Source organism: Rhagoletis zephyria, unplaced genomic scaffold (assembly GCF_001687245.7).
Source record: "Rhagoletis zephyria isolate East Lansing unplaced genomic scaffold, Rhagoletis_zephyria_1.1 Rzeph_scaffold_04140, whole genome shotgun sequence".
In the NCBI taxonomy this organism is placed as follows: Eukaryota; Metazoa; Arthropoda; class Insecta; order Diptera; family Tephritidae; genus Rhagoletis; species Rhagoletis zephyria.
Window position 1 is genome coordinate 1 of NW_016161223.1, and position 22,562 is coordinate 22,562.

General features: G+C 32.5%; 1 protein-coding gene across 1 annotated transcript in view; it reads right to left on the reverse strand.

Moving 5' to 3' along the window:
- Positions 1-4,827: 4,827 nt before the first annotated feature.
- Positions 4,828-22,562, reverse strand: part of LOC108370311 (uncharacterized) — a 26,461-nt gene continuing 8,726 nt past the window's right edge. The window contains exons 2-5 of the mRNA XM_017625623.1: positions 21,539-21,623; positions 7,184-7,287; positions 6,497-6,586; positions 4,828-6,423 (exon numbers count right to left, since the gene is read on the reverse strand). Of these exons, the coding sequence (XP_017481112.1) occupies positions 6,245-6,423; positions 6,497-6,586; positions 7,184-7,287; positions 21,539-21,623 (458 nt within the window). The 3' untranslated portion in view covers positions 4,828-6,244. The remainder of the gene's footprint in view (positions 6,424-6,496; positions 6,587-7,183; positions 7,288-21,538; positions 21,624-22,562) is intronic.

Below are 22,562 nucleotides of genomic sequence, written 5' to 3' on the forward strand. Positions count from 1 at the left end.
GTTAGGACCAATCTAACGTTTCAAATAAAGAACCGATGAGATTTTGCAAATTTTATGCGTTTTTTTTAAAAAAAAAGGTATCAAGCTCTTAAAAAATCACCCGTTAGTTACCTGCAGTGAAAGCTCCCATAAGCGGACACCGATGAATGCTTACTTTTTGTGCGCCTATAGGACAAAAAAAAATTAAATAGCAGATTTCTAAATTAAAATAATATTTATTCTTCAATAGACAAAAACAGAATGAATGGAAAGTAAATTCAAATTTATGGTGTTATCTTTTCTACCGACAAATCTCATTGCTTGCTTCTCTCAAGCAGCAATATGCGCAAAGATTAACATTAGACTGAAAATAAAATTGACCGCTTATTAGAGCTTCGCGCCCGTTTATGGGAGATGTTTTTTTTCCAAACCAGACATGTTTGAGTGTTCGCGTCCGTTTATAGAAAAGTCCGTGTATGAGAGCTTTCACTGTGTAGTATGATTACGGTGACCATCCGTCCTTTATTTTAAAGGACAGTCCTTTATTTTAACCCCCTGTCCTTTATAATTTGTTTCAAAATAAAGGACGCCTTTTGTCCTTTATTTCTTAAAGTGTCCTTTAAATCGGCTCTGCAATTTTCAGAGGTAAATTTTTAAACGCAGAATATGAAAAATAAAAATGTCCCTTATAAAATATAATGAAAACCTTCGCGAGTTTGTTTCGCACCCCACTTAAGGGTTTCTATTTAATCGGTAATCTTTGTACAATCTATAAAGCACGGGGAAAGTTGTGCCCAGGATCGTGTTGCACGCTGAGTTTCCAGTTACACTGAAAGAGAACAATGAACCCCCTGCTGCACAGTTGTTCAAAACTGCCATTTAGTGTACGTAATTCACTGGAGCCTTTATTTTTCACTTAAGTCGATTAATTTTTATTATTTTTTTTTTATGAACGCTTACAATATTTGCAAGAGACCAAATGAACCTGATTTCTGAACTTTAATTGATTATATTAAATTTTTTAGTGCAAAATGCAGAAAAAGTAGCCACTTTGAAGAAAATGTTCCACCTAATAAATGTTACATAACAAAAACTTGTTGAAAATGAAATGTATGGTTCTCCCAAAACAAAAAAAAAAAATACAAAAAAATTGGTTGAAAAATGAAGGCTCCGGTGCATTATGAACATTAAATTCCATATTGAAACCACAGTGTGCTAGCTTCGTCGTGCACTATGAATTATGGTAAACGTATTTTGGTAACAAAGGATGGCGAAGTCCTGGAAAAAAATCTGGCTTAATTTTTCACTACAGCAGAGGAACTTGTACAATTAAATAACATAATTAACTGGCAAATATTTGATTTAAATTACGATATGGGTAAGTTACTTTTATCATATACAAGTTGTATGTACGTATTCCCAAATCATTAAAAAAAATGTCCTTTATTTTACGTTGGTTAATATGGTCACCGTAAGTATGATGGATATTAACCGATTCAAGGCTTTCGAAGCACTAAGGGGAGGTTTGAAAACATATGTTTAGTCGCAGATGTGAGAATTTAAAAAAGTTTATCTTTAACTGAAATTTAATCAGCTTTCTTATGAGAAAGAAAATATTTTGGTCCTAGACGGTATCAGAGTTTTTCGTTTGCTTGCCAAATAAAAAAACTAGTAATATTCTTATTCAGCTGTATATGAGTCTATCTCGCTGCAAGCATTTTCTTTGCTGTAAATCGAATTTCGAATATGTATGTATGTATGTGAATTATCTACTATTTGTTCCACTTTTGTAAGTATGCAGTTTATCTGCTTCGTAGTTATATAAGAAAAATCACGAAATATTGCAGTCATTTACGAGTATAAATTCATTGCATCAACATTTACATATGTATGTGTTTTTGTTCCGCCATATTCTTTTCATGGCACATACATTTATCCTGCATTTCAAGTTTTATATGTAGATATTTACATGCATCCTTTATTGAACTCATTTAATCAAAACACACATTCAAAATTTTATTTAATCTACACACATGAATTAGTTTAATTGGGACTAATTTTCCATTATGTATTTGTTTTACGGTAATTTCGTTACAGTATAAATTATAAATTGCTATTTGGGCAAATCATCTAAATGCGTAAGTGGCTCGTAACCATGTAAACCTCGTAAACTTACTTAATATTGTGTGAAAAATCGCTATATTTACGAGGTTTGCGCGGTTATGAGGCATTTACGCGTCTATATGAATACCCTTATTATTTTAGAAGAGTTAATTAATTGTATGTGCTCATATTTACAATTGTAAAGGGAAAGCAGCTGTGGGTCTACAGTTCGTTAATATAGCACAAAATTTTAAAAGTCATTAACGTTAACGAGTTGCGGCAACTCACCTCGTTAATGTGAAAGAATTTTCATGAATGTATGCTTCTAGTATTTAACTATAGTCGTAATTTTATTTTTGCACAGTTTTAGCATAATAGTCAATGTAACTTTTATAAAAACAACTGTACACGCTCAACTCATTGGCTGTTCATTCACTTTTCTTTTTGTTACAATTACTTAAAATGCATTTTTTTTATTTAATATTCCACATATTGCTATAAGCTTAATAATATTTTATATTTGTATTTTAACTTTCTTTTATTTCTGCTTTTGTTTTTTGTTTTGTTTTCGTTTGTTCATAGTACGGCACGCCGTTCAACAATGGCCAACGATATTATTATTGTCTTTTCAAACAAGCGCAAAGCTTGGTAATTCAACAATTAAGGCAAGTCCATTTTAGTTACATTTTGGTGCAGTTGACTTCACAATAACAGCACTGTTAACATACATATTTTGCTTATATTTAAACCACTGTTCTTTAATGTTATTTCATAAAATTCTAATTTCATTTGTGTGTTTGTTATTTATAAAACGTAATCTATGAGGGAACTTTGTGTAAGCATTCATCGAATTAACTACTAACTCAATTTTCTTATACATATTTTCACTTTTTCGTGTACGAATTGTGTGATGTATGTATTAACAATGGTGCATCCATTTTGATTTACTCATTTGCATAACCATTTTATTCAAATATACTTAGGGAGTTTTTCAACAGAAAATGTTCTGTTTTTTATTACGTACTTATGCCTGTATAGGGCGCATTCATATAAGGTGGTGTTACCAGAACAGCTGATTTGATATTTTTGTCTCTGCAGTTCTTTTCTATTTTCTTTTATTTTGACACCTTAAAGTACCAAAAATCAATAACAAAATGCTCGAGATTTTTACTTATATGCGCTTGCTACCATCTTATACGAATGCGGCTTGCTTATGTACGTAAATATAGTGCTTGTCATAACTATATGAAACCCACATATTGTCAAGTTTTGACTAATAATATATGTAGTTCATTCTGTAACAAATACCATATACATAAATCCAAATTTCTAACTTCATACAAAAATTAAAAAAATCAACAACGTATCATAAAAATTGCACACTTTATTCAGGATTTTTTTTTTTTTGGTATACAGTTATATAGCCCATTCAATTATACGTTTTATTTTAGGCAATTTTACTACCTTACCTTACCTTTCCACAAAAAATTTTGTAAATGCCAGAAACTTTTTGTTATTTGAATGCCTAATAGAAATTCGGCATTAATGTTCCTGTGGATGGTTATAGTAAGGACGTGTTCAGAGCACAAAAAAAAATATCCCTAAATTTGATAAATAAAGCTAGGACGCATAGTTACAGCGGCATAGATGTCAGCTTATAAGTTTAGTTGCGATTAACGAGAATGCACTGCATTTATTGCTAAGTGTGTTAAATATAATCAACATATTTACATACTCTTAACTCAATGTTTATGAAAATAGCACTGCTTCTCAAAATATCCTTGCGTCTACATCCTAATAAGTGTCAATTGCTATAATTTTTTTTATAGCAAATAGACCCTCTAGCGGTGCTGAAGAACAACAAATAAAGAGTGGCTGCGAAAATTTTATTCGTCACACTCAAACTTTGCGCGGCTACAGTGTCTACCAAACTGTTCTACACCTTGGCGTAAATTTTTTGCTACTGATTTCAAGTTGGTTAAAAATCATGGCCCATAAGTCATAGGCGTAAGTTAAAACTCATTTTTGTTAAATTAAGGTTTTAAGTTTAGAATCGAAATAAAATTGTGTCAATCATAGACATCTTAGAAACCGCTTTTTGTTAAGATGAGAGAGAACGCAGAAAAAATGTACTGTGTCCGCTGCAGGATTGCTGATTTAGCACGCTGGGAAGTCGTGGGTTCGATTCCACAGTCAGGAAACATTTTTTTTACATATTTTTTTTTTGTTCAAATAATATTTAAATTTTTTTTTTGTAAATATAGTTATTTTGACTTTTTAATTAAAATTAAATTCCAAAGAATTTGATTAACTTTGTATAATTGTGTGAAATACCATAAACAAATAAAATAAAATCTAATAAAATAAAGTAATAGTTATATTAAAAAGTGGAAAAATCAAAAATAAAATAAAATGCATTTTAAGTTGACTATGAAAGAGTTAAAATGGTGATTACTATACAAAACAATTTTTATCGTTAAAACCTTTTTCTAACTTCTCTATGACTGCGGGCCATTGAATCTAGAGTTTGAAAATTTTTTAAATAATTTTACACTATGTTACAAATAAGGCAGATGGTGTTATTGTGCATTTTCATGCGTTGTATAATTGTTTAGGTTTTATTTTTTTATTTTGTCTGCTTAAAATCATAATTTAGAAATGGGTTTTCTCTTTATCGACGAAATGACGAATGACGAAAAATTGTCTACCATTAATCAAATGGCATGTGGAAACAGACTTGTTGACTTTTTTGTCATTAAATGTTTTGTCATTTAATGACCAGTGGAAATCGGCATTAGAAAATATCTGTCAATGGAAGTTTGATTTTACGATTTTTGTATGAAGCATTTACATATAATTTACTAAAAGACAGTCATAGCTCAAAAAACTAAAATTTTCAGGAGACGCATATCAATTTTTCAATTTGCCCACAAAATGAAGGAACACGAGATGATTATTGCCTTCTTACGCGGAAACTACACAATCTCGTACTTTATGTAACAAGTAATTCAGCATCATTTGCTCAAATATTTCGTTTTAGAGTTATAACAGTCTTTTAGTAAATAAGCGATGGGTACTTATTTTACTACTTTGTACACATGTATATATGTATGTACATATTTATGTACATAATTTATCTTACAGCCAAGTTAATTGGTTGGTATTACTTTGCTCAATGCAATTGGGAAAACTCGTAACATTCTGTTAGATAAGTTTGTTTTTGATTCTCATATGCACATATCGCTCATTTAGTTCGATACTGTCATAACTCATAAAACCAAATCGTTACACCTATGAAATTTTTACACACCATAGAGGAACAGGTAGCAGTCACTTCTGCATACTTAACTCGATTTTGTACTGTTTTGGATTATGGCACTATTGAAGCAAATGAGCGATATGTATATATGTATGTATGTATGTATGTGCTTACAAATACACATTCATATGAAAAACATTGGAGATTTTGTTGGTATTGTAGATTATTGATAGAAATGTGCCTAGTTATATTTGGATTTTAATTACTTGTCTATTTTATTAGCTGCTTTATGCATATACATATATGTATGTACATTAATATTTATCTAAATGTATGCATGTACATTAACATTTATATATACAATATTTGTGAGCACGTAAAATGTTCGTTATTGCTTAATTGCAATTTTCTTTGCTTTCGTTAAATTGAAAATTAACAAATTAACATAGTTCGTTATGTAAAATTTATTACTTTAGAACTGTAACAACTAACTTTATAATTTAAGAGGCATAATTTTTTGTATGCTAAACATAAAACCTTAACTATGTAAATACTAGCTATTTTCTGTTACGTATGCCATTGTATGTATTTACACATGTTTCGTTTGTATGTACATATGTATGTATGTTAATTACTGCTGCTGCATTTCGGCGACTAACAGGCTAAATGTTTTTACAATTTTCCTAATGTGAATGCTTTACAATTTTTAGTTTGGTAACTTTTTGGTAGTAGTAAATATTTCTTAATTTTTTTTTTTTGTATTTTGTTCGTTTTTGTTTATCGCAATTGCTCTTCGTTGCACGTGCTTGGTCTCACAATATTTGGCCACATACTTGCACACACACACACCCACGCACGCCCGCGCACACACACACACGCACATACATTTTAGTTGGTAACACTTCACGTGCTCTTTACATCACAGAGGCGATCATACCACCAGGTCACTAAGTCGAATGGCTTGAAATCGCTCAACACTGGGCTGGGCGGTTCGATGCAGTAAATCGATGCGGTCGGTTGTGGTGAAGTACACACCGATGAGGCAGCGGATGATGTTGAGGTGGATGCGATCGATGAGCCGGCTATATTGGCAATATCAATTGTAATGATGAGTTAATTATCAAAAATTTTCAAATTAATATGATTTACACTAACCAGAGTTGTTGTTGGAGTCCGCCGGTTGAGCATTCCCATTGCCATCAAACGCTGAATCGTAGGGATTATGCGCCACAATGACATTCCAAGCTGTTGGATGATCAGAGATATTCATTATTTTTATGCAAGTTATGTTAATTATAATATTTTATATATACATTTATATTTTGTTAATTATAATATTGAATATAAGCAATTAAAGAGAGTGTCGTTACGTGACAAAAAATGGAAGTTGATTTTTGCTTTTACTATAAAATCGCAAAACTCTGCGAATTGTGGATGGCTCATAGTAAGCTATATTTTCATAAAAAAATTGGAAAAATTTTTTAAGCAAAGAAAAGTAGCCAAACCTCGCTAAAATATCTTTTCTTTCTTTACATTCTCGCCCCCGTATACTCATACATTTTTCTTATCAATTTGTCAAAATAAACAATTAAATTAGAGAATAGGTGGACTTAACTTAAAACTTAGCAAGAACGACCAAAAATTTAAAAAAAAAAAAATCCTATGAAATAATGTTGTACATATGTGCATACATCCATACATAACTACATACACACATATCTCTCAAGTGGCTTCGCCTTTTTTTTATTATATCTATATATATCAGATAACACTTGTCCCGCACTTAAATGCGCTTAGTCTTATTTTTGTCTTCCTCATTAATCGTTTTTTTTTTATACTTACAGTCATTGATGTATTGTACAATTTCCTCATGTTGCGGTGTTAATGAAACTTCTTCTATTTGTCGTCCATTGGAAGCCGATTTTTTGAAGACAGGACGTGGGGCACTGTAAAAAATTGAAACAAAAAATGCAATTATAATTTCTGAATATCAAATACAAATGGAATCGTTTGGAATGTATAGCTTAGGGGAAAAAGTTGCTAACAACATTTTAATCAAAAATTAAATTTTGATGCAGAAAACAAAGAAATTTTAAAGTACATCTGAAATAAAAGATTCAACTACATTTTTTTTCTACATTTTTTTTTTCTAAAATTTGCATCGCACAACCTACTAAGTAAAAACACTGTCAACTGATTGTCCAAAAATATCTACAGCTGAGTCACCTGATTTGTGGCATTTCCGCCATTTACATACATATCATTACATTAATAGAGAAAGGCCCTAATTTGTTAATGGAAAATCATGGAAATTTCTTCCATAAAGAATAGGCAAAAGTGCAGCCCCAAAAACGAATCGCGAAAGTATTCAAAAATGGAATCGGTAAACGGACAAAAATCGGAATTTTATCCACAAGGGTACAGAACAATAAAGACAGGGGGATTTTTTTTTGGTTTTCTAAGCTTCGTTTTGTTACGTATACGTGAAATTCTATAGCTAGAAATTTTATTCCAGCATTAAACTTGCATTTCTTAAAACTAATTTGATTTTTTTGTGTCACTTTAATTTACTTGTTGTGGTATTACTGATAAGAAGCCACTTGTTTGGAATATTTCTCAATGTCTATTGTTTTCTGTACTCGCCTTAATTTGAATTATTGCTAATAAACTTTCCCTTGAATAATCTTATTGATTTTTTTTTTTTTTACTTTTATTTGCTTTTTATGTAGTATTTATGCACAGTACTCCAATAAGCCATTTTTTACTTTTTACTTTGTCTTTAAAAAAAAAACTGCTTTTTCATCGTTGCATAAATTCTTGATTGGCAGCCGAGTTTTACTTGTTCTGCCTCATTTTATACTCTGTGAATTGCTTACTCTAATTTGCATTACTTGTGTACGATAATAAAGGGTGTCACAAGATTTTAGTTAAATAGAAAACACATTTTTTAATGCATTTTTTATAAGTTTTTTATAAAGTACATAAGATAAGGCAATGTCTGGAATACTTTTTTTAGAATGAGAAAAATTTCGATCAACAACACGATTCGACAATTTCCGATGCACCAGTAAAGCCGTAGCTCACTTTTGCCTAATGTGCTATGTAATTTATATTTAAATGAAAAATAATAAAATTAAAAAAAACACTGTGTCTATTTATTTCAAGACTTGCGTAAATTTTCGAACACCTTTTATGATGCCATCAATAAACTTTATGTAAACATGCATGTAGTATGTACATTAGACCGGGTCGTCCGCCATAAGTTTGTATTTCTTTGGTTCGCAAGCTTATTTGCCGAGGTCGATTACTTTCAGGATATCCAAATAATTTCCTACGCTTGACGCGAAACATGAAACACTGCATGTATGTATGTACACCTAAGATATCTCTTCTAATTTTTTTCGAATTTCTACTAAAAATAATTCTAAATAATTAAATTAATAATTATGCTTCGGATTGGCGGAACATTAAACAACTCAACTATTCACATGTTTGATAAAGCTGTATTTAACCAACTCAAAGTGAGCAATATTTAAAACAAGCCCTTCACAGTTTAAGGCAATTAACTACATACTATGAGCTCACAATTACTCGATTGCCGAAGGATATTTATTTGCAAAGAAAATTTGACAGTAACGTGAAGTCTTTTTAATGAAAACGCACACTCAAAATTTATTTTCAACGCGCTTCATGTCTCTGATAACCCCTATATTGAAGTAAAATGTTTTGGTCCTAAAGTCGATGCAGTTCGGTTTAGGGCTTTGAACTACTTAGAAACGCTTGTACGGGTACCAGAACCGGTTAATAAGAATCTGTGAGCCGAGGTTCGGTTCGGTACGAATGATACATTTTTTTTTTCTAGAGGTCAGCACGATCATCAACTCAAACAAAAAGCTCTAATCATTCGATTATTGTACATTTACAAAGCAGTAGCAAATAAAATTCAATAATAGAAAGGGACAAATAAAAAACAGAACAGAAAAATTTTTTAGAGTGTTCTTTCCACTAGGATTCGGCTCTTCAAAATAAAAACGGTTCGGTTCAAAACCGGTTTGCGGCATGTGCCCAATTGTTTGTAATTTTTTGGCGAGGCACCCTTATGTAAATCTATGTAAACGTGCATAATACATATGAATGCCGATAATATCGAGCCTACTTTACAGAAAGATTAAAGCCGAGTATATACTAAAAATTATCTTGAATTTTTAATGACCAAACTGAAGTTTATCTAGGTGCGACTATTATGGAAATCGATCAGTTACGAGATTTGATGAGGTTGTTGGCTTAACCTGTGACTTTTTAGTCAATATGCTATGTACAAACAATTTTGTTTCTGCCTCTAAAAAGTACACATCGCTAGCTTAGAGTGAAAAGTTGCTAAGTCCACTTTTTAAGAAAATTCATATTTCCTTTATACACAAGGCAAGGAAAATTTGCTTAGTCCAAAAGAAGCACCGAAAATCCGATAAAGTCAAAATAGTACGAAATTCCTTATCAAAGAAGAAGATAAAGATCGAATCCTCTGATTCGTATGAAGTTTTGGTTTTCTTTGAACAGGACAAATTTTTGCTAAATACTTGAAGAAAATGTCTATTAGAAGTTTTTTCGTGTCCTGGAAAACTTTTAAAGTGGGACTTAGCAAGTTTTCACTGTAAGCTAGCGATATGTACATATGCATTTATAACAAAATTAGAAATAATCACGCTTATTATTGCTTTGCAATTAAAATTAAATGATTATGAGTTTTGCAAGTTAGCACTTTAGTGACGTAACCCGCTCGGCTAAAATCCTAGCAACGCGAAAAGTGAAGTCATGTTCAAGAATTTGTATTGAAAGTCGAGTCACTTTTTTATGCAAGAGGCCCACTGTCACGGGAGATAAATCAAAGCAATATCAACCGAGAGTATTTGAAATCAGTAGCAGTATTCAAATTTGAAAAGTCATGGCATGAAGAGGCATTTTTACACAAAAAACTGTACTGTCCAGGATTTTAACGTTATCAAAAATTTGCCTACGATTTATAACTTGTTTGCTCTGATAATTTTATAGTTCGCGTTTTGCAGCATTTAGTAAAATATTGTATGTACATTAGGGTGTCTCAGAAAATAATGAGAGAATTTTTTTCTGAGAAATTCGATACGCCTTACGTCTAATTTTTTTTCTTTTTGACATAAATAATATAGGTTAGAATGGCTGGAGAGAGTAGCGGTCTCCGTACTGAGCCCAAATTATGATGTCATGCCGCTTAGACAGTGTTCTGTAAGAATTCGTGTAAAAATGGTTACCTCGTTCCGTTTTAGTCCCAAAATTACAGACAAGGGAGATTTCCCCAGCGTCCATTTGTTGCTTGTATGGTGCTGTTCCTAACATTTAGAGTAAAAGTGGCCATTTGTATAACTACCAAGTGCTTCCTCTGAGGGATGGGGGTAGTCGTACTATTCCTGTCCAAGTCGGTTGCTTGGCAGGAAACATACTCGGATCACAGGGAAAGGGAGGGCTGTTAGCTTAGTGGGTTTAATGGAATCAGTAAGAGTTTAACCTGTTACAGTATCCAGACCATAATCGCTCCAGAAGCTCGCGGATTTCTCGATGCAACTGAAGCTCCTCGTCTGCAATGGCAGTTGGTTTAACTCCGATGACGGCATTCACGTGGCGAGAAATGGTTAAAGTGGTGGTTGTCTTTCGGTGAATGTTGCTTAAGACCTTACTGTACAGGGTTTGGTTTAGTATTTGAGCGATATAATTTTGGAAAGAATACGAAAAACGACTATAAAATACTCAAAATTATACGTTTTTAAATCACCGCAAACTAAAAACGTAGATTTTTTGCGATTAAGCTTCACTTTTATGTATGGTAGCTTCGGTATAACTTCGTAGCTAAAATTTTAAACCAGTACGGGTTATCGTCATCCTACAGTAATAAAACTTGATATGTAATAACGCCATACCAGAAACTTACACTTCACCCGGCGGTCCTTACCACTTCCCCGTCAAATATCCCTTACTTTAACATAGGCGCAGCCGCCTTATGGAATTAGGAATTTAGAATATACATTTGGTGTCAGATATACATACTTCTGAGCCGATTTACCAAGTAAGGTACGTAGAATGTAGAGCAGTCGCTCGGAGTAGTTCGGCGACACGTTATTTGCAACTTACGTACAACGAAAGGTGTGTTCAAGGAGCTGTTCATTTTGTGCTTTACTAATAGATGACATTGGTCCTGATGACAATTCTAGCAAGAAAACATGGTTTACTTCGTAAGGCGCTTACCTATTTCTTATCGAATTTCTCAAAAGAATTTTTCTGGAGCACCCTAACGTATTTTGATCTATGTATGTACATATATATACACAAGGTTTGTATATATATATACACAAGGTCTGTAGAGATTTGTAAACCACTGATCCGTCGCAGATAACGTATAGGCCGAGAAAGCGATTGATTACATTACGTGCATATATGTAAGTACATACATATGTATATATGTATTTACATACAATTGTATAAGGTAATAATTGAACTGCTACTAATAGACGAAAAATATGCATGATAGCCCCGAAATTGACCTCTGTCAAGAAACAGAAAACTTTTTAAAACGACAAGCAAATACATACATACATATGTAAAACAGCAATGCCCAATTCATAACAAGACCAAAATATATTGAACCATACCTAATTCAATTATTCTAATATGTACATATGTATGTATGTGCAGTTAATAAACCAAATTCCAAATGTTTTGGGAACTATTTATTTATACAATTAAGCATTTTAGATCTACAGGCTACGTTGTGGTCAACGTTTTTCGAAAGCGTCAGCTCTTTCGTTGCCATCAAAAACCGCTTCTCCCAGTGCCACCAAAGGGCGACCTTTCACTTGAAATAAGGCGCACACTAATGTAGATACATATATGTATGTATATATATATATAGATCATACAATATGTTTATATTAATGTCCAGATGTTTCTCTATTTACTGAATCCGGTTAAGTGCACCTCTTTTAAGTGTACAATTTCATTGAAATTCTTTAATTAAACTTCATTGTAGATTTTTGTCGTTAGAATATTTTTGTAAGCAACGGAGTTGAAACGTATGTATATATGTAAGCTTAGGCACCTTAAAGCTGAGGTATCTTATATATGTATATTTAAGTAAATTTGTTTCGGATACTTTTGTTATCTACTGCGACGTTTTTGTTTAAACATTTCAAATTTGCCTTACGATAATATAAATCAAACAAAAACACTTGTTTCGACAAAATAATCTTATAGATATAACTGATATCAGCACCGCAAAAAATCAACGTAGCCTGCAGGAAAATCTGTTAATTTCAGTACGTTCAGTAATTATGTATATCCTCCCAAATTTAGGTATGCAGGATTGCATTATTTTGATATTTTATTCTTATAGAGCCTTGGAGCTTCCTAAATGGTATGGATTTTTTTGATTCGGCTCATTTACACCAGTCCATATATCACTTTTCGTAAATAGATTTGAATAGATTTTCTTGGAATATCCGCAATGGATAAACAATTTTTTTTGATATCTTTAATTTTGAATCGAGCCATAAATGAAGTGTTTGCGAATAGCTCGACTCCTGCGCCACCTACCGGGAAAACAAATGCAAAAAATGCGCACCTCCTCTTTGAAACACCTTTCAAACAAAAAAAAAAAACAATTATTCAAATCGGTTGAGAAACATAGGAGCAGTAGGGAGGAATAGATTTGTATGGGATGTCGTTAGCGTATTACATAATTTATAGATTTTTAAAGACTAACTCATGTCCGGCAACGAACTTACAAATTTCGGATCGGCAGCACAAAATGTGAAAGAGGTCCTTAAAAAATATAAAATATTTTCAGTTATTATTTCTAAGTAGAATGTAGAATTTTAGATTACAAATTCAGATTTCCTACTGGCAACATTTTATGTACATATGCACATACTCGTATGTTTATATGCATACTTATGTATAGGCATGTACGTATTTTTAGGGTTACTTTATGACCTCTTATATCGTATGTACATGTGTACATACATATGTATGTGTTTGAGTGCGCAAGACAAGCCCCCACATCTCTTAAAACTATGCTAGAGTAGCACTGCAATAAAATTCATTAAGGATACGCTGCACATTTGCTCGCATTTATATTTTACCACATATACATACGTGTGTACGTACATAAGTACATATGTCTGCATTTATGAATTTAATTAACTCAGATTTTTTAAGTAAATTACAAGATAGTTGCTACCCTGCAGGAACAGTGACTCTCATTTGACAAATCATTTGAGTGGCAAAACTGATAGAGATTTCTGTCACTGGCTACCTACAAGTTTCCATCAAATTCTAAAGTGCAGTGTGAAAGATCTGATGTAAACTTTTGTGTACAAATTCTTCCGTCTTCCTCCAACTTATGGCCTTATTTTATGGTATCTTTTTAACCAACGCGAAATTTGCATATGTGTTAGTAAGATAAATGAGAATGTGTTAGTTTCCATCATACAGTTCTTGTAGGGTATGCATTCGTCATTTCCACGTGTTACGTCTACGCGCAAAGTAACGATGACAATAGTAAATATGTACATATCGCACATAGTCTTCAAAAGAGTCACAACTCAAAATTTTGCATTTTTGAAATTATGTACTAAAAATGTGCACAGAGCTTTTATTTACCTTTCAGCAAAATCTGGAGCAAATTTTTGTTATAATTTGTTAAAAAAAAACCTAAGGTAAAGTCGTACTTGCCCATATGATTAACATGTGCTACGAAATAGTTTTTCGCATTTTCTGACGAACGTGTCATTTTGAGTTGTGTCTCTTTTGAAGACGGTGTGCGCTATGTAGATACAAAGAAATGTATGTATGTATGTATGTATGTATAATATAATAATAATAATAGATTGGCGCTTACACAATGTGGTAGAGTTTGGCCGAGGTTTTCCTCCGAACGGCGATTGTATTTTTATGAGAAACCTTTTCATGGCAGAAATACACTGAGAGGTTTGCCATTGACCGCCGCACCTTTAACCACTACAACACAGCAAATCAAACTGGTTCAGAATTTGCGCCGAGCTGTCTTGAAAAGGGACGGTACTGGTTTTTCATTCATTCCAAATCAGTGGGACTCATGTATAGAAGATGAGCTTAAGCTCAGACTTAATATTTACACAGATGAAGTGTGCTCAAACTCAAGAATTTGTACTGAAAATCTAGTCTGTGCTTAAGCTTACTTTTTATGCATGAGGCCCAAAATGTTTAACTGTCTTTTTTATCAGGGCGACGCCCTATGAAGTGGTATTTACCCCCCACACCCGCAAAACTGTAGAGCTCGTTCGAAACTGGTTCCATTCTGGACAAATCTGGACAGTAAATTTTTTATGACGAATCATTTTAATGATTCGTTTTTTTCGTATTTTTGTTTTTTTTTTTAATTTACTCTTAACTTTTTAGCTGCGCGCAACAATTTAAATTTAATTTATTAAATCTGAAAACTCACAACTGCGATTTGAACACGCGACGATATTAGAGTTGGGAATTTTCTCGCAGAGCTACTTTCGTATTTTACGGGAAGTTAGAATGGGTACATTTAAAGCGCAGTTAGTCAACGACGTTGCGTAAACGTAGGTTGACGTACGTAGCAGCATACAAAATTTACTGTTGATAGAGAGAGAGAGAAGCAGCGACAACGTTACCGCCATGCGGTGGTGAGTTTTCGTTTACTCCCATGAACGAAAGACACAAGATCACGTAAGAACAAGAGAGTGAAAAAAGTCGATTTTTTTAGCGGGTTCTACGCCATCTTGTTTCACTGGAAAACGAGCGAAAAGTAAACAAAGCAAAGAAAACAACGAAAACCAAAATTAGCCTAAACTATTGTCAGCCACTTTAAACGCACAATTTAGGTAAAATGATGCAACAAAATGCTTTAAAATGTGTTGTCATGATGAATTAACTCTTCTTTACTTGAATAAAAGTGTAAAATAGTGGTGCTTGTGATGTAAATAAACGCTCAGCTGACGAACCCGCTTTCGAAAACTTTTTTCTCAAAACCAGTTACAAATACAACGTCGCGTTCTTCCGTTGGCAAAGCTCTTTTAAGCTTTCTATACATTTTATATAGACGCTTGCTGAGTAAAAGCTCTATCTGCCCGTCGCTGATTTAGAATGCACGCAAGTACTGCCTACCAGGGATGGAATTTCAAAATTTCCAAATGTGTCTAATGGTCTTCAAAAATAGTGCCGAAAAGTAGAGGAAATTTCTTTTAAGGCCTTTGAAAAACAATATATTTTTAGAAGTAATATTTTTAAAATACAGTAAAGTAATATAATAATTATTAATTAACTAAATTATTACCGTAAATCACTTTTATGAAGGATTCCTCAGCCATACTATATACATAGCTTCATAGTAAAGTGACACGGTATTATACAGAAATATAGCTATTCTGACATTTTTACAGATAGTCTATGCACCTACCTGTATATGCGAAATAATGGCACTGAGACATTTTGGCCAGTTTCGCCTATTATTTTCATTGATTAATTTTTTATTGGTTTTATATAACAGTCTAACTCAAAATTTTATAAACACAATTTAATTCAGAATTTTTAGGAAGATTCTAAGTTTTCGATTTTATGCATTTTTTCCCATATAAAGTGTGTTCGAAATTTTTTTTTAATGGATGAAATTTTATGCAACCGTCAGCAGAAAAAAAAATATCAAAAATCAACGGGATTTTGCAGAAACTTGCACTTTTATTTAATAGACTACAAAACTACAAACTTAGAATCTTTCTAAAAAATTCACCGTTTTTGAAATATTTACATTTTTTCATGTGTTTTCTTTAACTGCAACTACAAACCGGGCAATACTTAGTAAATTTTTTATGTAAAATACTTCCAGATAGTTGCCTCTCCATACTCAAATGCAATGTAGTTAAAATAAATTAAGGAACCATCATAAAATTAGGACTATTTCTAGATTTTTAACTTTTTGATATTTTCCCCAACTTTGTAACATAAAATAATGTCAAGAGCAAGTAATTATGTACCTTTGTACTATTTAGCATGTCATTTGACGGTAACAAGAGCAAATTCAATTTAAATCTATTAAATACATTCTAGCGTGTCTCAGTCCTTTACCCACAAAAGCGGCTATAACTTTTTTTTTTCTATTCAAAACAGTAAGTGTGGCACCTTTCTGAAATATTTATTAAATGAGCAATTTTTTTATGTAATGTAATAATAATATATTTTAACTACATTGCATTTGAGTATGTAGAGGCAACTATCTGGAAGTATTTTACATAAAAAATTTACTAAGTATTGCCCGGTTTGTAGTTGCAGTTAAAGAAAACACATGAAAAGGCACGATTTTTTTTAAATTCGAAAAAATGTAAATATTTCAAAAACGGTGACACTTTTACCTGAAAATTTTTTGTTTATCAGTGAGCTCACCCCCCCACCTACCTTGCCCTAAAGTTTGGCACGTTACTTCTGGGACACCCTGTATGTGTATATGTGAGTTTTTTTTTATATATTGACATTTTATACTAAATTTCTATATTTTAGGATTGTGCCAAAACAGGATAAATTGTGCCAAAAGTGCCTCTGAGAATGAAAGTGCCAAAAATAGCACTATTTTGCCTACTTTTCCATAACTGCTGCATACATTTTCTGTATATTTGAAGCAACAATTAGACCGCTTTCAAACACGCCAAGTCTTGATCTCAAGTCTGCTCGTTCGTAGGCGAAGCAGGTGAGCCGAATGTACTCTTCTCACCTCCTTCGCCTACGAGCCGAGCAGACTTGAAAGCAAGACTTGACGTGTGTGAAAGGGGTCTTAACAGATTTGAGCTGCCGGTTCCCAATACTCTAATCGATCTAAATTATTCTATAAACTTTGAGTCTTCGTGCTGAATTTCTGAGTGCAAAGTCCATAACAATCATGCAAAACGAATTTAGGTATGTCTGCATTGGTTGAACGAAATACATGATCTTACATTCACATAAATATTAGGGCTGTTCATGATCTTGTGCATAGGCTCTTGCATTTGCATATTCGTTGCATTTGTAAATTCACAACAATAAAATACATTCGTTATTGTGAATTTTTATGATTGTTTCAAAATTACTAAGCTTCTAGTGAATAGGGTTTTTGCTATTTTTTTTTTTGGAAAAATGTCAATAGACGTTTTTTAAAAGTTTAAAACAAAAATGGAAGTACGAAAATCAAAACATGTTTGATGTAAAAAAGCCAAAAAGCAGTGTCACACGATTGGGCATGTGCCCGAAATTTGCTGCAAATGGTATCCCAATCGTGTGAAGGCACAAATATGTTTCTTTATCCCAATTACGAAAAACATTTTATTCAAATTTTTCCATACAAGTTTGCTGTATTGTACCAATCGTTCGACTAGAAAAAAAATTTTCGTCCCAAGATTTTTTTATTTTGTACTAATAGCCCAATATAAAAAATGTACAAATATGCCAATCGTGTGACACTGCCTTAAGAACTTAATTTTTTGAAAGAAAATATGCAAGGATTCTGTACCATTTCCACGAAAATTTGTTTTTTCCGCTTTGAGCGACCTCTAAATATTTTGGGATTTCGAAATAAAATAAAAAAGGTATACATTTTTCGATATATAACAATCCTCGATGTGTAAAGTCAGCAACGCTAGCGCCACTGAACTATGCACACCCGGTAAACTAGCATTGCTGACTTTGCATCGATCGATGATGTGGGTTCGATTCCTGCTTAAGTCTAAAAAAAGACGTCTGATGAGATGTGGTGATCTCCGAAATAGCAGCTATAACTTCTACCACTTGGGCTTTTTTTATTTTCACATTTTTCCTAAAAAACCAACTGTGGTATAAAGGTCTGATTATGCATACTTCGCATAACTTCGCACAACCATTTGTACCAGTGCAATAAAAATGTAACTTAAGAAAATGTGAAGCAAAATCTAAACTCAACAGATCGCTAAGTTCTTAATAGCTGAAATACAATGCCGGCCAACGGCGAACTCACCACAGCGAAATTCGCGCTGTCAAAATTAGAACACCCGCACGCATATGAAATTGAACACAGCCAAAGCGAAATGCGAAGTTCGCTTGGCGGCGTTTCATGGCGATAGATTTATTTCTATCGCCCTGCTGGGCGATGACAGCTGTGCGTGCCAAAGGTGACCGTATTTGTTTTTTGCTTTCAAAGTTTTAAAAGAAAACAGCCTAAACACGATTTTTTTTGTTGTTTGAAAAATATAGTTGTGGATTCGTTACATCTGGCTTGAAACAAATTATTTATAATAATCTTTCTTTGTTTTACATTTATATTTGTTATCATTTCCTCATTTCTAAATATGGTTTAGTTTTTTCTAAATATGGTCACCCAAATTATAAAGGCGACCAAATGGGATCAGCTGTTTTCGCTACCGCTCTGATTCTGTTTAAGTAGGCGAAATAGCTGGGCGAACGGTGAACGACAGCATCGCCCAATTCGGCGAAGTTTGCCGTTCGCCGGTATTGTATTTCAAGCATAAAAGTTCTGCTAATTTCTGGGTAATGGAATACATACAAATTAGATACAAAGTACATACGAAATTGCAGTTTGAAGTTTATGCGAAGTTGTGCGAAGTTATGCGAAGTACGCATAATCAGACCATAAAGCTGAATGTCTTTTTTTTGCAAACAATTTTCTCATTCATTCCAATTTCATATTGGGATTGATCAATAGTATAGTATGATGAGTTTTTTTTTCACAACATTTCATAATAAAATATATAATAGGGCAAATCATCTAAACGCGTAAGTGGCTCGTAACCACATCAACCTCGAAAACCTATTTAATTTTGTATGGAAAACCGGTTTATTTACATACGAGGTTTACACGACTACGAGGCATTAACGCGTTTAGATGAATATCCCTAATATTTTCTTTTCTAAAAGTTGTTTAATTGGGTTTTAAAAGTAAATAAAAATATGAATTTTAGAGAAAATATAGTTTTTGGCTCTAAATACATGCGAGTTATTTTTTTTTTTTAATTTGATGAAAGGTAGAGAACTTAATTCACTACATACAAAACTACACCCGATTTTCTTTTTTATTTGTCATATTTAATCGTTTATAAAAACAAAATTGGCGAAAAAAATAATTTCATTGAAAATTATAATTTTTGCGTGCGCTAACTCAAAAATTAAGATAGAGGGCTGAAATTTTGTCATAATTATACATACATATGTACATACATACATAGGACGACTCAGACATGATTATTAGTTCATGGAAAATTTTATACGATCAGTTGAGTATTGATGACAGTTCCGTCTTTAAGCCACAATCAGCATATCATAATTTATTCCTAAACTTGTAACACTCTTTGATTATCAAAAATTTTCTTAATGTGTTTGACCTACAACTACGACGAGTTTAGTTATTCTCTGATAAGAATAAAAAATTTAAAAAAGTGATAATTTAATTTTTTGTATTTCATAACAACTCTTTAATCTTGGGAAATCAAATTTGTAATAAACTTTTAAATTTTACTATAGTAATTATAGCTGGTAAAGATTAGTATAGACTCTTTTTATTTCCTACTCGCAAATACATATGTATATCGCTTGTTAACAATACTCGCCAAATTTTCAGCCAGACTAAGGTAATTAAATTAATTGAGGGATTCACAACGGTATCGTAAGTGTCGTATTGTTGTATGTCGTAAAATTTAAAAGCTTAAATAAATGTTTAGAGAACTTGAGACCACAACCAACTATTTTTTAACACTGCGAAAATGCATAATATGACTTTGGTGGTACTTTGCGAACCCAGTTAATACATTTTTAGGCGTTTAAAGTTTCCGACATTCAACAATACGACACTTACGACACCGTTGTGAATACCACAAATGTTCTAAAATACACACATTCACACATATCAGCAAATGAAGCGCTCGAATTTATAACAACTGCACTTCGTTTAAAACAGTTAAATTAAATTGGATGCGCCAGCTAAAATCTTTTAAATAACCAGTATGTACTTTGAGCGGCTCGAGTGCAAGCTTATTAGCAGAAGAAATGTGTAGATACCCGTTTTAATGACGGGAAAATATTGTGGGTTGCCAAACCTTCGAAAATAATACATACATATGAGTGTACGTTAAGGTGGTCGAAAAACAGTGAAGTCGGAATTGTAATGCTCTCACCACCTAGCATTGTACTATATATTGAATGAAGTACACCCCTATTTTATTTTTTTTAATCAAAAAATATTTACAGGTCGCTCAAAGCGCTCAAAGTTTTCCACGTATTTTTATATGGGAAAAATAAAATTTTTCGTAGAAATGGTATAGGATTCTTGAAAATCAATATTGTTCTATCGGAAAACTCTGGTGCTCTCCAGCATACTTTAAATAATAATACTCAATTGTTTATTTAACCATTTTTTAATACTAACGATTTTTTATTGGCCGCCGCATTCTTTATGGTAAAAAAATTTTGATTTTTAACTATTCTATACCATTTCTACGAAAAGTTGTTTTTCCCCATATAAAATACATGGAAAACTTTGGGCGCTTTGAGCGACCTCTACATATTTTTTGATTTCTAAATAAAAAATAGGAGTATACTTTTTTTCGGTATAGAAAAATCCTAGGGCTGAGAGCATAAATATTCCGATTTCACTTTTTCACATGCATTTTTGGACCACCCTTGTGTACGTACACTTAAATATAAAATTGATAAGCAAATTGTTTGCTCAGGCAGCTGTTAACACAAAACGGAGTGCAACAACAGAATTGATACGTCTACACGTGTACATATGTACATATGTGTTCATACAAGTTGTAAAAATATTTTGAATAAAATCCATGTACATACATATGTACATATGTATAACTGAAAAGACTGGGCCAAAAGAAAATAAATAATACAAAGCGATCACCTCACCGAACAGGTTAATTTCATATTCAAATCAAAGCCAAGTGGTCGTTGGAATTTCACCAGCGTTTTTAAAATAAACAATAAATATGTGTTAGGTATGTATGTATATATGTACTATGTGCATATATTTGAGCATATGTCACATAGAATCATATATACATACATACGTATCTGTCCAGAAATTCGCAAATATTTATTTTGGTTTTTTAAATATAAAATTAAAAATAACTTTAGAATGCGACTTACTTTTTCTTCTCCGGACTATTTAGATCAGATGATCTGCGACCGCTCTCCTTGATTTCAAACAGCTTCTCATAATTTTGCGGTACACCTGCACGAAGAAATTAGAATAAGTCATAACAATTTAGAAATCGCCATACAAATAACTAAATAAACAACGTTAGCCTAAACTAGTTACGAACAGAGGGTGATCCAAAAATGCATGTGGAAAGAAATAAAGTGCGAATTTTAATGCTCTCACCCCCTAGGATTGTTCTATATCGAAAAAAATATNCCGAACTTTAATGCTCTCACCCCCTAGGATTGTTCTATATCGAAAAAAATATACCGCTGTTTTTTTCCAAAGAAAGGTCGCTCAAAGCGCTCAAAATTGTTCATGTATTTTATCTGGGAAAAAAAGTTTTCCTTGCAATGGTATAGAATTCTTGAAAATCAATATTTTCCGATCGGAAAACTCTGGTTCTCTTCAGAACACTTCCAATAATAATACCCAATTATTCATTTTACCATTTTTAATACTAATAATTTTTGATGGGTCCCCCAACTGAATTTTTTCAGGACATATGTATAAAAAATAGTTATTATATTATTATTGGAAGTCTCCTGAAAGAAACAGATCGAAAAATATTGATTTTCAAGAATTCTATACGATTTCAACGAAAAATTGATTTTTACCATATAAAATACAGGAAAACCTTCGTTTTGAGCGATCTTTAAGTGTGAACCCACACCGAAAACGCAAAAAAAATGTTTTTTCGTGTCAAATAGAGCGTTATAAAACGTTTTATCAACTTCGGTGGGGGGCACACTAAATATTTTTTGGTTTCAAAATGAATAAAAAGATGGTGGTATATTTTTTCGGTATCTAGGGGGTGAGAGCATTAAAATTCTTTAACTTTACTTTTTTTTTGGCTCACCCTAATGTATATGCATAATTGACTGATCGACTATTTTATGAGCGATATTGCATCCCTAGTAGCAACTCGTTTTCTTAGCGCCAGTTTTTATGTGGAATGAACAAATATTCAAA